Source organism: Doryrhamphus excisus, linkage group LG4, assembly GCF_037039965.1.
Source record: "Doryrhamphus excisus strain RoL-2023G ecotype Guam linkage group LG4, RoL_Dexc_Guam_v1.1, whole genome shotgun sequence".
NCBI classification, from domain to species: domain Eukaryota; kingdom Metazoa; phylum Chordata; class Actinopteri; order Syngnathiformes; family Syngnathidae; genus Doryrhamphus; species Doryrhamphus excisus.
The window spans coordinates 14,277,234-14,291,881 of NC_136360.1; the positions used below are offsets into that span (position 1 = coordinate 14,277,234).

Below are 14,648 nucleotides of genomic sequence, written 5' to 3' on the forward strand. Positions count from 1 at the left end.
ATGAAAAATGTCCAAGTAAAAAACATCGTTATCGACGATACTATACATGTATTTACAGTACTTGGGATTGAATACCAAAATGTGTAGTATGCCCACCTCATTAGTAATGCGCATTACCGCCACCTACAGGGCCGGAGTGGAACAGTGAAACGTTATTTTTACATTGGCTAACATGAAAAAACCTGTCTTTTTATGCTGTAGTTTTGCCTTTGAAATAAACCAACAAACGGCTATAATCTCGTTTAATGCATATATATTTACATTTTGATTGTATTCCAGTTATAGTTAAAAACATTAAAAACTGTTATGATTGTTTTCATATATTGATAATATTCCCTCAGTGCATATGCCAAAAATGTTATTGCTGAAACAAAATGCCTAAATCCCTTGATAGATGCAACCATGCCCGTAAGGCCCACAGCTTGTTTTTATGTACTTGTGGAATTCTTTACAAAAAATATTGAATATTGCACAGAACAAATACATGCAGAGTGGGAAAATGATTGTTTTAAGTTAAAATAACTTTGGAGAAAATTGTATATGTTTCAGACATTCAACACAAGTAAATAAGGGATAGCATTGAACGCACCATGACTTGAATGTACACATTTCAAATTAAAGTCTGATTGTTTTTCTTTGTTAAAGAGCTACAAAAATATGTAATATGGAATTTGTATGATTGGTTATGACAAACAAATAAAACATAAATGTATGCATTATAAATGTACAATATTTATTTGTGGCTTTAAATCAATGATTGATATGAAAATACTGCTCACGCCTTCCAATAATGACTTCAATTCTGTATTGAATTTGTGAACATGACAGGTAGTAAAAAGATATTTACAGCAAATATATATACAATCAGCTGCACGGCGGTCGAGTAGTTAGCGCGCAGGCCTCACAGCTAGGAGAGCCGAGTTCAATTCCACCCTCGGCCATCTCTGTGTGGTGTTTGCATGTTCTCCCCGTGCATGCGTGGGTTTTCTCCGGGTACTCCGGTTTCCTCCCACATTCCAAAAACATGCGAGGTTAATTGGCCACTCCAAATTGTGCATAGGTATGAATGTGAGTGTGAATGGTTGTTTGTCTATATGTGCCCTGTGATTGGCTGGACACCAGTCTCGCCTGAAGACAGCTGGGATAGGCTCCAGCACCCCCGCGACCCTCGTGAGGATAAGCGGTCCTCACTATACTCATTCATCCTCACTGAATGAATATATCCAATCAGCTGACTCATAGACATTCTGGGACCACAGCATGGAAACAAGTCAGCTGGCGTTCAAGCCGATGCCCGTCAGCACTGCTCAAAGCCTGCCATCAGCGAGAGGGCGAGGGACTCCACTGTGCACAGAAAAACAACAAATCACTCCAGTCTGAAGGAAGGATTCCGACTAAGTTTTGATGGTCGCTTACGGTGAGGGAAGGAGCCTCGACACACAGCCTTATTGAGGATGGTCACCAGGAACATGTGGCAGTTTTTGAAATCAGACTCCATTTTGTCAATGGATTCAATCCTATGCAAAACACACACATCACATGGTGGTTAAAGACATGTGACTTTCCCATGTGCTTTCCTATACTGCATGCTCTTACTTCCAGGCTCCAAATCCGGCTTGCCATCGGTCAGAGAAAATGAGGACCAGATTGAGCACCTTCATGATGGCTTCCTTGACAAAGCTGACCTGAAAAGGAAGGGAAGACACGTGAATCATGTCTAAACCTCTCGCGGAGGCATGAAGGCATGAAGTTTACCTTCTCCCTCAGTAAGCAGCGGTCGTGAATGGTTGCCAAATATCTATAATGGATCTTGATCAGCTGGTCCAGGTCCTTGGCTTCCTGCACTTGGTGCTGGAACTCCAGGCCGGTACTGTGCAGGATCTGACCTCAGACAGAAGACAAACATGCTGTATATTATTATTTTTTTGTATTTAGTATTAAAACCATAAACAATGAAGTTTAACAAGTTTACTGCTGTCTTTTAAACATACAAATGTGGCTCCAGTATGGGATGTGTAAATTATACTCTCAGGGGAATAGAGTAATCCCTCATTTATGGCTGATAATTCATTATTAAAGCCCTCTAGACATGAAATAACACCCCTATTGTCACCGTTACACTCCTATTAGCTAATATAGACATAACAGCAAATAATTCAGAATATAGACTACGCATTCCCAAAGTGGGGTGACAGTTAAATAATATTTTTCTTATTTCATTTCTTATTTATATTATTGTACTTATTTACATATATGTGTAATATATTTTAACAATAATATATTTTTCAAATCAAAGACACTTAAGTTTTCATGCTAGATGTATAAAAAACTAATTTTTTTCTTTTCAAATCCAATTTGAAACGCGTATTTTTTTTAGTTTTAATATTTTTTATTGATTAATTTATTTATAAAAAAAACAGTCGTTAAAAAACGCTGCCACTCAGCTGCTGGTGTGAAACGTGTCTGATGCTCGTTGTGCCTGATGTTAATGCCAACTCAGCTGTTTTCTCCTTCCCACTGTGACAACATTGGCTCTGTTGCTGCGGCGTTGTGCAATATAATGTTCTTGTTCAGGAAAGACCAAGCGTAGTTTCCTGCATAGTTTCTCATGCACTCCACATCATTTCTAAAGTCTCACCCTGGTCATGATATAGTTGTGAAGGCTGTTGACAAAGTGCATGAGTTTGACCCTCAGTAAACACATGCGATGAATCTGCTGCTTCACCGGCTCCTTGGCCTTCACGCCATCAGCCGGCGCTCCCTCCAGTTTCTTAGTGCAATCCATAAAATCTGAGAATTTAACATCACTGCAAGTTGATTGTCTTCCAGCGGTCTGCACACAGCCACGATGTATTTCAAAGTACTCCTACCGCTGAATCGAAGAGTGTCCAAACTGTACTTGGCCCACTTGATCTGCAGCAGGAGCAGGAACACCTGATTGTAAATCTTCTGGCACTCTGAGCTGATCACGATGTCGACAGGCCAAGGAACCTGGGAAGGAGAGGAGTCAATGCACTTGCTACTTTGCTACACATACAGTGCATCCGGAAAGTATTCACAGCGCTTCACTTTTCATGCTCATTTTGTCATGTTACAGCCTCATTCCAAATTGTAATAATTAATTTAATCTCTTACCTCAAAATTCTACCTGCGAGACAGGATTGTCTTGAGGCACAAATCTGGGGAAGGATACAGAAAAATGTCTGCTGCTTTGAAGGTCCCAATGAGCACAGTGGCCTCCATTATTCGTAAATGGAAGACGTTTGGAACCACCAGGACTCTTCCTAGAGCTGGCCGGCCTTCTAAACTGAGCGATCGGGGAAGAAGGGCCTTAGTCAGGGAGGTGACCAAGGCCCCGATGGTCACTCTGTCAGAGCTCCAGCGTTCCTCTGTGGAGAGAGGAGAGCCTTCCAGAAGGACAACCATCTCTGCAGCAATCCACCAATCAGGCCTGTATGGTAGAGTGGCCAGACGAAAGCCACTCCTTAGTAAAAGGAACATGGCAGCCCGTCTGGAATTTGCCAAAAAGCACCTGAATGACTCTCAGACCATGAGAAACAAAATTCTCTGGTCTGATGAGACAAAGATTGAACTCTTTGGTGTGAATGCCAGGCGCCATGTTTGGAGGAAACCAGGCACTGCTCATCACCAGGCCAATACCATCCCTACAGTGAAGCATGGTGGTGGCAGCATCATGCTGTGGGGATGTTTTTCAGCAGCAGGAACTGGCAGACTAGTCAGGATAGAAGGAAAATGAATGCAGCAATATATAGAGATATCCTGGATGAAAACCCGCTCCAGAGCGCTCTTGACCTCAGTAGACTGGTCATGTACCTTGACCATATACAGTAGACATTAGCACACAGCCAAGATCTCAAAAGATTGGCTTCAGAACCACTCCGTGAATGTCCTGGAGTGGCCCAGCCAGAGTCCAGACTTGAATCCGATCGAACATCTCTGGAGAGATCTGAAAATGGCTGTGCACAGACGTCTCCCATCCAACCTGATGGAGCTTGAGACTTATTGCAAAGAAGAATGGGCAAAACTGCCTAAGGATAGGTGTGCTAAACTTGTGGGATCATATTCAAAAAGACTTGAGGCTGTAATTGCTGCCAAAGGTGGATCAACAAAGTATTAAGCGAAGGCTGTGAATACTTATGTAAATGTGATTTTTTTGTTTTCTATTTTTAATAAATTCAAAACATGTAAAAAAAAACTTTTTTCACATTGTCATAATGGAGTGTTTTGTGTAGAATTTTGAGGTAAGAGATTAATTTAATACAGTTTGGAATGAGGCTGTAACATGACAAAATGTAGAAAAAGTGAAGCGCTGGGAATACTTTCCGGATGCACTGTACCTCCGATCCTAAATCACAACAGGGCACCGTCACAGATGAGCATAATTATAGTGGGATGTTCCAACTTCGTACAGTAGATAACTCTGGTTCTTAAAACGCCCCCTTTATAAAACTATGCCTGGATTCCAGCCTTAGAACACAGTTTGCTAAACTAAATAAACACCTGTGATTTTCAGTCTGTTTACATTCATTTATCAATACAAAATGAAGTTTTCGTGTGAAAATATGACCTTTTGATACATTTCTACACACTGAGATACGTACGAGAGGGAGTCATGTCACGTATTAAAAGTGTCTTCTTCCAGAATGTTCTGACATTCATTAAACAGGCAAGGATTTACTATATCCACATACTTTCTAAAATGGCCTTATTTCAGCTTCTGTCGTCTTCTCCTGTGAATTTCATGTTGTCAGGAGCACTCCTAAAAACGTACAGTATATAAAGTATATACACACATATACATATATTTATATATTATATATATATATATATGTGTGTGTGTGTGTATATATATATATATATATATAGTTTTTATATAGCTTGGCGTACATTGCCAATGTTTACCTTGTAACTGAGGGTCAGCACTTCCAGATTATTGACAGGATGTTTTTTCCGGGCCGGGTCCATGGCCTCCAAGAAGACTGACAATCTTACAAAGGAGCAAGACGGGACTGTCAAGAATTTCAACTACCCCGCCATTCACTAATGCAGACAAGAGATGCGATACCTGCTACTGTCCTCCGGGCAGCGTTGTCCCACGGCCTCCTGCAGCTGCACGTTGAGGAAGGACGGCTGCTGCCAGCTCTCCTTCTCCTGCACCTTGTCAAAGATGGCCGTGTAGAAGTCGTACATGGTATCTCCGGCCTCCAGCAGGAAGTAGTTCCTCATGGCTTGGAGGTACTCCAGCAGCCTGATGGAAAAACAAGCTCAAACCTCAAAGTATGGCATAAAGTAACCTTGGATAAACTTTACAGTAGCCAGTATACAGCTTATACAGCAGTATAAGTGTACTACATATTTTCAGCATATACTAAATCCATTCTGGTATACAAGTTGTACATGCATGGCTCTAAAGTTCACTTTCTACAGTACTATCCCTTAACAAGCTATATGGTCATAACCTGCCATGCGGCATCTGCAATGTCACAATACGTGCTGCTAATTCATGTTTGTGTTCCTCAATGAACCATAGCTCCTCACTGCTGGCAGCACTCATGCAGCCGTAGGATCGCACCAAAGCACCATGACCTCACATGCGGTGCCAGATAGTTACACAATAAATACTGTGTTGACTCATTTTCAGTGGACAGTAAATCTACACTGCTTTACAAGCTGGACACTGATTACTCTGAAGTACTGTATGTTTAACTTTACACTATTAAGATACTGTATATCATCAAAATGTCCAGCTACCCCAGGGAGGGGATGATGGAATTAATCTTTCCCCTCAATGAACAGCTCTCCCACCAGTACCGGCAGCACTCATGCACCCTGTTGAGTCTAGGCAAGACTTAACATTCTGCACTGCAATAAAAAACATTACATATTAATGTAATACTAGCATTGTCCCTTGACAAGATTTAATCAAATGCCTCCTCAAAGATGTGCTGACTTTTGTGAGGTACCGCATGTGTTTTTGTTAGTTTTCAGGAACTGGAGCATCTGCGCTTACTTGTAGTCCTTCTTGAGCGTTTTCATGAGGCTCCCGCAGCACTCGATGTAGCGCTTCTGGATGTGAGGGTAAAGGCAGGAGCGCAAGGTGAGCTCGAACGTCTGGCAGGTGACCGCCTGGGATGAGCGATCCACAGTAAAGTCGTCCTTGGAGAAGCGCTCATGGAAGTCACTCTGCTCCAAGTAGAGCCTGATAGAAGTTAAAAAAAAAAAGACACCACCGCATCTCTTTAGACCACTTCTCTTTTCGTGAGCTAAAAATATCATCCCTACGGATTCGCATCCTCTTTGGACGCTGGCCTCTTTGAGAGAATTTAAAGAGCAGCAGCTGCAACAAAGACATTACATCACGGATTCATGTCAATGAGTAAATCAGGGCCTAAAGCAAGAAGTGTGTGACAAGAGTCAGTTTTTTTTACTTTAATGGTGATGTTTCCATCAATGACACGGGTGTCCAAGTGCGGCCCGACACATTTTAAAAATATGACTACGGTAAATAAAACAATAAGAGCAGCAACAATGGAAAAATGGGCAGTAATTTTACTGGAATAAAGTCAAAATATTAAGAGAAAAAGTTGTCATTTCTGAGTGCAATATCATAATGAGAAAAAAAAATAATTAGTAAGTAATTTTACGAGAATAAAGTCAAAATAGGGCGGCACGGCGGTCGAGTTGTTAGCACGCAGACCTCACAGCTAGGAGAACAGGGTTCAATTCTACCCTCGGCCATCTCTGTGTGGAGTTTGCATGTTCTCCCCGTGCATGGGTGGGTTTTCTCCGGGTACTCCGGTTTCCTCCCACATTCCAAAAACATGCTAGGTTAATTGGAGACTCCAAATTGTCCATAGGTATGAATGTGAGTGTGAATGGTTGTTTGTCTATATGTGCCCTGTGATTGGCTGGCCACCAGTCCAGGGTGTACCCCGCCTCTCGCCCGAAGACAGCTGGGATAGGCTCCCCTACGACCCTCATGAGGAAAAAGCGGAAGAAAATGACTGAATGAATGAAAGTCAAAATACGAAGAGAAAAGTTGTCATTTTATGTATATAAGTATTAAAGAAAATCAAAAATAAACATATCAAGTTGTAATTTTCGGAAAATTAGGTTGTAATACGGTTCATTTTAACGCCTGACACAAATAAATGTGCCTTTGTTTGGACCAATATAACCATGACAACAAAAACAGCTCATATGACTTTAATACAATGTTATAGTACGATGCTGTAGCTATTGATGTAATAACGTAAATGATCGTCATTATATCTGTCCAAACAAATGTACCTTTAGTTGTACCAGGCATTATAATGGATCAACGTACACTCCAACACCATCAAATGTCCTTCATACGTAGACCAAGCACCTCCAGTGTGGATCACCTGGCAAAGTTGATAGCCAGCAGCGGGTCGTGGAGGTCGTCCATCTGCAGATGCTGCGCGATGATGGACTGCATCTTGATCAAGCTTCTCCTGGTGGCCTGTTGTTCCGTCACCGTGCCGGCGGGGGAGGCGTCTTGGCTGCACAGCCGCGACTGCACCGACTCCAGGAATAGTGTGTATAAACTCTTCCGTTCAGCGTCTGCAAAGCAAGACAGGGACACATTTTTCATTCCTTTTCAATGTGAGCTAATGCGATAATACGGCACCAGTTGCAGACAGCAGATGTTTAGAAGTAAATAAAAACAACAGCAGCAAAAATGGAAAAATCAGCAATCATTTGAGAGGAAGAAACTATTAAGAAATATGATTATTTCTTAACATTGTAATATTATGAAGTAAAATAACAGTACCTTAAAGTTGAAGTATTACAGAAGAAAGACTTTAAAAAATGTATATAATATTATAAAAATATATATAAAACAAAACAAAATAAAGTTGTAATTTTGGGGGGGGAAAGTCAAAATATTGTGTGAATAAGATGAAAATATGATGGGACTAAATTCATAATATTATGAGATGAAAATTTCAGAGAAGAACATTGAAATATTGACACAAGAAAACAAAAAAACAGCAGAAATGGAAATATGGAGAGAATAAAGCAAAAATATAAAAAGAAAAACATTCCATCCATTCTAAGAAAAAAAATCCCACTTTACAGAATATTAAAGACAAAAAATTTAAGTTGTAATATTAAACAAACAAAATAAAATAATTAAAAATAATGTTGTGTTGCTGCCTTTGCACCAATGAAGTGATTAATGACCTGTCTAACACACATCCAACACTTGGGGGGAAAAGTCGAAATATTGTGGGAATAAGATGAAAATATGATGGGACTAAATTCATAATATTATGAGAAGAAAATTTCAGAGAAGAACATTGAAATATTGACACAAGAAAACTAAAAAAAAGAAACAGCAGAAATGTAAATATAGAGAGAATAAAGCAAAAATATGAAAAGAAAAACATTCCATCCATTCTAAGAACAAAAAAATCCCACTTTACAGAATATTAAAGAAAAAAATTAAGTTGTAATATTAAACAAACTAAATAAAATAATAAAAAAAAATGTTGTGTTGCTGCCTTTGCACCAATGAAGTGATTAATGATCTGTCTAACGCACATCAAACACAGGGACCGTGACGTTTGTGGCGAAAAACAAAACCCACTGACCTCTGGAGGACCCCTCAGATTGTTGGCGGTCCCTACAGTGCAGATTTTTGAGCAGCTGCATGGACTTCCCGGCCATGATGATCTGCTTGAGGACGGGCTTGAGGAAGGACACCATGGTGAGCTGCCTGTTGCCGGTGCCAGCGGCATCGCCCCCGGAGCTGCCGCTGGCCGCGTCGTTCATCTCGCTCTCCACCGTCTCCGATATGCTGTAGAGCGTGTAGGTGGCGTACCAGAAGTCCCTGTGGTTCACCGGCACGTCTTTGTTCCTGTTGGAAGCAATGCTTTGCTTTTTATTTATTTACTTTTTCATACCATCTCGTCCAGGGGTTCTCAAATGGTCTCAAACTATGACCCCCTTTTTCCAAAGGTCATTAAGCCAGGACCCACTTTTATTGAACTCATTATTTGTACTTTTTTTTTTACATATTTATTGAAGTCAGTTTATTTTTTCATGTTTTTATTTAATCCATACATCAATTTTCTATGTACTCATTAATTTTGTTTTCTATTCTTTTATGCTTTTATTTCTGGTATTTTCATTCTGATAGTTTTCACATTTGTATTTAAGTCATTTTAATTTTTTACTTTTTTTTTTTTTTTACATAAGTAATTTTTGTTTTTATTTTCTACACTAATTTATATTTATTTATTTTTCTTTTTTTTACACTTTTAGGTCAGTTTTTTTTATTTTGATTGTATTTTTAATTTAATTAGATTTTATTATAATTATTTTTTATTTATTTATTGATTTTATTGTTTAAACATTTATAGACATAATTAAATGTCAAAAGTGCATTTTAGAGGAATATTGAGGCATTTTGTCAAGGAAAGGAGAAAGAACATGACCACTCCATGCATACAAATAATAAGTGAAAGGTGAAAAAGAACATGCAATTTTTCATACGCCAGGTAGGAAAATAACTCAGTTAAGTACATAGTGTTATGTCATGTCTGACTAGGTGTTTGCGACCCACCTGGGATGGACCTGGGACCACTGCTGGGTCTCAACCCACCAGCTGAGAACCACTAATCTGCATTTGCTTGGTCCTACCTTTGAATAATGAACTCCTTGGCGGGGTCAAACAGATGGCCGTGGACAATCCATTCGTCCACTATCTCCAAATATGGTCTGACGGTCTCAGTCCACAGTGAAAAGAGTAACGCCACCTAGTGGACAATCATGCAAACTTAGATACTACAATCTGCAGCAATATGTTTTAACAAGGATACAAAAATGCTACAGTACAGCGGAACGACTCCAGAATGAAAAGACACTGTCACAAGAGTGCCTGACATAAGGGACTGACTTTTGTCTAGTATCGGACTTGTAGGTTGATGATTAAAATTTAAATAAAGGTTTGGACTTGTTCAAACAAGAGAGAAGTGGTGTGTACAATCTGTACATTGATGTGTACTTTCTCTTAAAAATGGAGGGTCACTTCATGTTGGGTTGTTAAATAGGTTGAAAAACTAATTGGATCCATGATGTCGCCTCAACCCAACACCACAAATAGATTGCAGCCCTGCATGAATCACTGTGCTACGTTGCGTTGAAGTGCACGAGTAAAACTCACCGTTTGCTCGGAAGCTTCTCCGATGCTGTCGTACTCGATGATGGCTTTGTACAGCGTGTTGAGCAAGTGGGACGCCCGCACCACGTTGGGGGTTTCGGAGGGGACCTCGGCAATCCCGGTGCAAAAGACTTTGTGGAGCACTTTGATTTGAGCGAGGTGAGGATTGAGGCGCTCCAGAACAGCCGTCAGCGTCACAGTCTCGTCTGTAAAAGAACCGTATGGCATTCAAGTGATGGCAGCACACCGGAGGAACCTCATTAGTTGTAACAGTAGTAGTAGTAGTACTAGTAGTAGTACTAAACGCAAGTATACTTGCCTTTGCAGACGAGTCCTCTCTCGATGGTTGTCAGCTCCTCCTTGAAGCTGGTGAAGAACTTGTTGAGGGCCCACACAAAGGCCTGGTAGGTCCTAAATGGAGGCTCCGAGCCCCTCTTGGAGGGGTGGGCAGAACCGGCCCCGGCCGGGCCGACATCCGGGCTGTGCCCTGTCACCTCGTCAATGAACCTCTGCAGCCGGGACACCGCCTGGCCGTACACAGCAATGTGCTCCAGCACGGAGCGCAAACAGTTCTGCAGCAAAGTATGAGAAGATTAGATTCATTTTTATGCAAGAAAAAGCAAATTATCGATGGATTGTTGTTTGAACGTACACTGGTCAGATGAGTTACCACCACGTTATTCCTGACTGACACTTTTCCATCATGGTGCTGGAATATAAAGTGTTTTTTAACCCCAGACAGAAGCCTGCAACACAATGTGTGCTCATTATATCCAATAAAACATAATAATCAATAAAGTTAATTCATGCTCGCCGCAATGTACTGACAATGACAATGTGAACGGCAAAGTCAGTGCTCATGACAACGGCTATGCTAACAGCTAAGTTAACAGCTATTTTCATGGCAATATTAGCAGCAATGACCGCGGCTATGTTAGTGCCAATGTTAGTAGCAGGCAATGATAGTGGCTATGTTAGCGGAAACGTTAGCGGAAACGTTAGCGGAAACGTTAGCAGAAACGTTAGCAGAAACGTTAGCAGAAACGTTAGCGCCAACGTTAGCAGAAACGTTAGCGCCAACGTTAGCAGAAACGTTAGCGCCAACGTTAGCAGAAACGTTAGCGCCAACGTTAGCGCCAACGTTAGCGCCAACGTTAGCGCCAACGTTAGCGCCAACGTTAGCGCCAATGTTAGCGGCAACGACAGCGGCAACGACAGCGGCAACGACAGCGGCAACGACAGCGGCAATGACAGCGGCAATGACAGCGGCAATGACAGCGGCAATGACAGCGGCAAAGTGAGCAGCTTGCAATTACAGCGGCTATGCTAGTAGAAATGTTAGCAGCAATGTGAAGGGTAATATTAGCAACAATTACAGCAACTGTGGTATTGGAAATGTCCAATGTCAGAAGCAGGCAATGACAACGGCTATGTTCATAAAAATGTCAAATTGTGCTACAATGTTAGCAACAATGACAACAGAAAGGAGGCAATTATATTGGCAAAGTTAGTGACAATGACAGCTATGTTCGCTGTAATGCTAGCTGCAATGACAGCAACTATTCATTCATTCATTTTCTACCGCTTTTTCCTCACGAGGGTCGCTGGAGCCTATCCCAGCTTCGGGCGAGAGGCGGGGTACACCCTGGACTGGTCGCCAGTCAATCACAGGGCACATATAGACAAACAACCATTCACACTCACATTCATACCTATGGACAATTTGGAGTGGTCAATTAACCTAGCATGTTTTTGGAATGTGGGAGGAAACCGGAGTACCCGGAGAAAACCCACGCATGCACGGGGAGAACATGCAAACTCCACACAGAGATGGCCAAGGGTGGAATTGAACCCTGGTCTCCTAGCTGTGAGGTCTGCGCGCTAACCACTCCACCCCATGTGCCGCCAATGACAGCAACTATACGTGTGGTAATTGTGGAGCTAACCTAACATTGTCCAAGCTCGTCCACCTGTATTCAGCCACATTAGGGATACTAGTCGCCTTATAATAAGCCAGTGTAGTTAAATGTTGTCAAATCTTTGAATTTATTGCAGTCTCTCACACAAAAGTGAGTACAGCGCTCACACGCGAATATGATAAAACAGTCGCTGACTGTTTGGAGGTACAGTATGTTGTGGATGTAACAGCAACACCGAGCTACTCACCACAGTGTTTCTCTGATAACTTGTGTCTCTGTGAGAAAGGCTTTTTCTTCAGGCAGATACAGTGGATCCGTGTTGTACAAGTGCTGGTCCCTGTGGAGGCAGACAGCACTTTGCAATACTCCATCCATGTCTTTGAAGTGTATGGTAGAACCAAAAATCAGCATGGTCCTTACCAGACATTGAGCAGGTTGGAGTGCAAATGGAGGCTATGGGCGAATCGAGGGCCGTTCGCCACCCAGTAGGGGGTCACCACATGCCGCTCGAGCCAGGCCCGGGCATCGGGTTCACCCACTGCAATGACACGCGTCGTCATTCAGGATTTGTTCACGTGTGTTCGCTGTGGATTGGCTCCTACCTGTCCATGTGACTGGGACGGTCTTGCTTGCGTTATCTTTGTCCTCCTGGGGGGTTTTGTCCAACTGAATCCCGGAGTCCTCCCTGCTGATCGGCTGATGGCCGTTTTCGTCCTCACTCTCCTCCTCAGACCATTCCTGAAGAAAGAACATCCGATGCTTTGAAGTCCCACCAAAAATCCCGTAAATAACAGAAATGTAATTTATCTGTTCCAGGGTCAAACTACGGCCAGACAAACACGTTATTACCTGTACAGACAACATTCTTAACACTTAAAATACTGGACTTAGCCATACAGTACAGCCGCCTTTCCTGTTGCATTAAGCTCTATTTCAATGTCTATAGTCGTCTATGTCATCCTGCAGCCACCACTAATACATTCCAGCCCTGTGGGGAACACCGTGACAGAGATATTACTCACAGGCGTATCTGGGAACGGACCACGGTCGATGTCCTCTCCCTCCATCAGATATGTCGGCCAGTCAAAGCTGTCCTCTGGCTCTGCAGAGGACGCCATTAAAAATTAATACTGTAAAATGAAAATTAAGATGTGCTAAAACGTAAACCTACCAGCCTCCTTCATGCGGGGTCTTTCCGTAAAGTTGGTGTTGGAGGGGGAGCCCGATAAGCATAGCAGCAGTGACAGTATGCTGTAGTGGATATCAGTCTGCAACGCAGCACAATGATCGCGGGTCGCTAATCAAGCCTCATGGGGTTTTAAAAAGAAATGTATTAGCCATGTTGTACCTTTGTACCATTGGTATTTGATAAAGGTGAGTTGAGGAACTCCTCAGTCAGTCTCATCCAGCTGTCAGCTTTACTCACTTCCGAGTGGACCATGAGCTTCTCATAGATTCTGGTAAAAGTTATTTACCATAGTTTTAGTTGTCAAGGTGTTGCTGTGAGCACAATCCACTAGCAGACTTAAAAAAGGCTCACTTACCCACTGATGCTACGCTGCACTTTGTGACTGTCCACATCCAGGAAACGATGGAACCTGACAGCAAAGCACACACATCAGCGCTAGCTAGCATCACATCACCCTTGGCTACTAGCATCAGTACTACTACTACCGGGAAACAAATGAGCTGATAAAATAAATACATTGTCTCACCTAAAGTTGGACCAGGCAAATTTGAGTGCCAACTGGAAATTGGGCTCCTCCTCATCTTCATCCTCCGCCAGACCACAAACACACCTGATCAGCTTCTTGGTTTCCCTCTCCGTCTCCTTCTCGAAGGTACTCCAGTGAGCCATGACCGATATCGGTCAGGTTGACCGTTAAATAACGATCTCGTATAACCAGGGTAATACCATAACACCGGGATAACACAACACCGCACCGTGAATTTCTCTTGGAGACGAACAATGTATCTATCTATCTATTTGTTTCTGTAGCCTTAGCAGCCTGAACTGCAGCAACATCTTCACCAAACAGCGCGCGACGATTGCTTCCTGGGTTGAGTTGCGCATGCGCGAAATAAAACGCTGATTAAACTGTATTTTTGACCTAATTCATAATTATATTTAAATTTACTGTTGATTTACACTTTTAACTCACGCAAAGTGAAATAAAAGCTACAATTAGGCAATGGAAGCCGGTCACGGCATTTTATTTACTTATTTCCCACAATTCCCTGCGCGGTACCGTCGGCTACCAGAAAGTTATTATTGAAGCCTTTTTTTGTAACGTTCCACATTTCACCCCAAATTAACACAAATTCACACCAGGCGTGTTAGTGTTTGATTTGGTATTCGGCCGTTTAAATCCAAAGCTGATATGTTAAGTTTAAACAACAACACCGTCGCGTTGCTCGGTTACAGAAGATGGCAACAAGTGGACAATCTTCCGTGCAGAACGTCTCTGGCGCTTCCCTCTCCTCCCAGCAAAGACAGATTTGAATGACTTTTCCATCAG

The 14,648-nt window shown here is 42.1% G+C and overlaps 1 protein-coding gene across 1 annotated transcript; it reads right to left on the reverse strand.

Annotated features, from left to right (window-relative positions):
- Positions 1 to 7: 7 nt before the first annotated feature.
- tubgcp5 (tubulin gamma complex component 5) lies at positions 8 to 14,214 on the reverse strand. Its single transcript, XM_058074140.2, has 23 exons — positions 13,845 to 14,214; positions 13,674 to 13,727; positions 13,478 to 13,586; positions 13,301 to 13,397; positions 13,152 to 13,231; positions 12,732 to 12,867; positions 12,550 to 12,667; positions 12,377 to 12,466; positions 10,863 to 10,956; positions 10,530 to 10,782; positions 10,214 to 10,416; positions 9,691 to 9,806; positions 8,640 to 8,905; positions 7,407 to 7,605; positions 6,032 to 6,220; positions 5,087 to 5,269; positions 4,924 to 5,008; positions 2,871 to 2,991; positions 2,639 to 2,790; positions 1,756 to 1,881; positions 1,597 to 1,685; positions 1,417 to 1,517; positions 8 to 1,344 (listed from the first exon to the last, which is right to left on the reverse strand). Exons 1-23 carry the CDS (start codon positions 13,985 to 13,987, stop codon positions 1,298 to 1,300), a joined length of 3,051 nt encoding a protein of 1,016 aa, XP_057930123.2. The 5' UTR covers positions 13,988 to 14,214; the 3' UTR covers positions 8 to 1,297.
- Positions 14,215 to 14,648: the final 434 nt, after the last annotated feature.

Coding starts and splice junctions, on each gene's coding strand:
- tubgcp5 (XM_058074140.2), bottom strand. CDS start 13,987: ATGGCTCACTGGAGTACCTTCGAGAAGGAGACGGAGAGGGAAACCAAG. Junction 2,791..2,870: donor GGACACTCTTCGATTCAGCG/GTAGGAGTACTT, acceptor TTAAATTCTCAG/ATTTTATGGATTGCACTAAG. Junction 1,686..1,755: donor GCTGCTTACTGAGGGAGAAG/GTAAACTTCATG, acceptor CTTCCTTTTCAG/GTCAGCTTTGTCAAGGAAGC.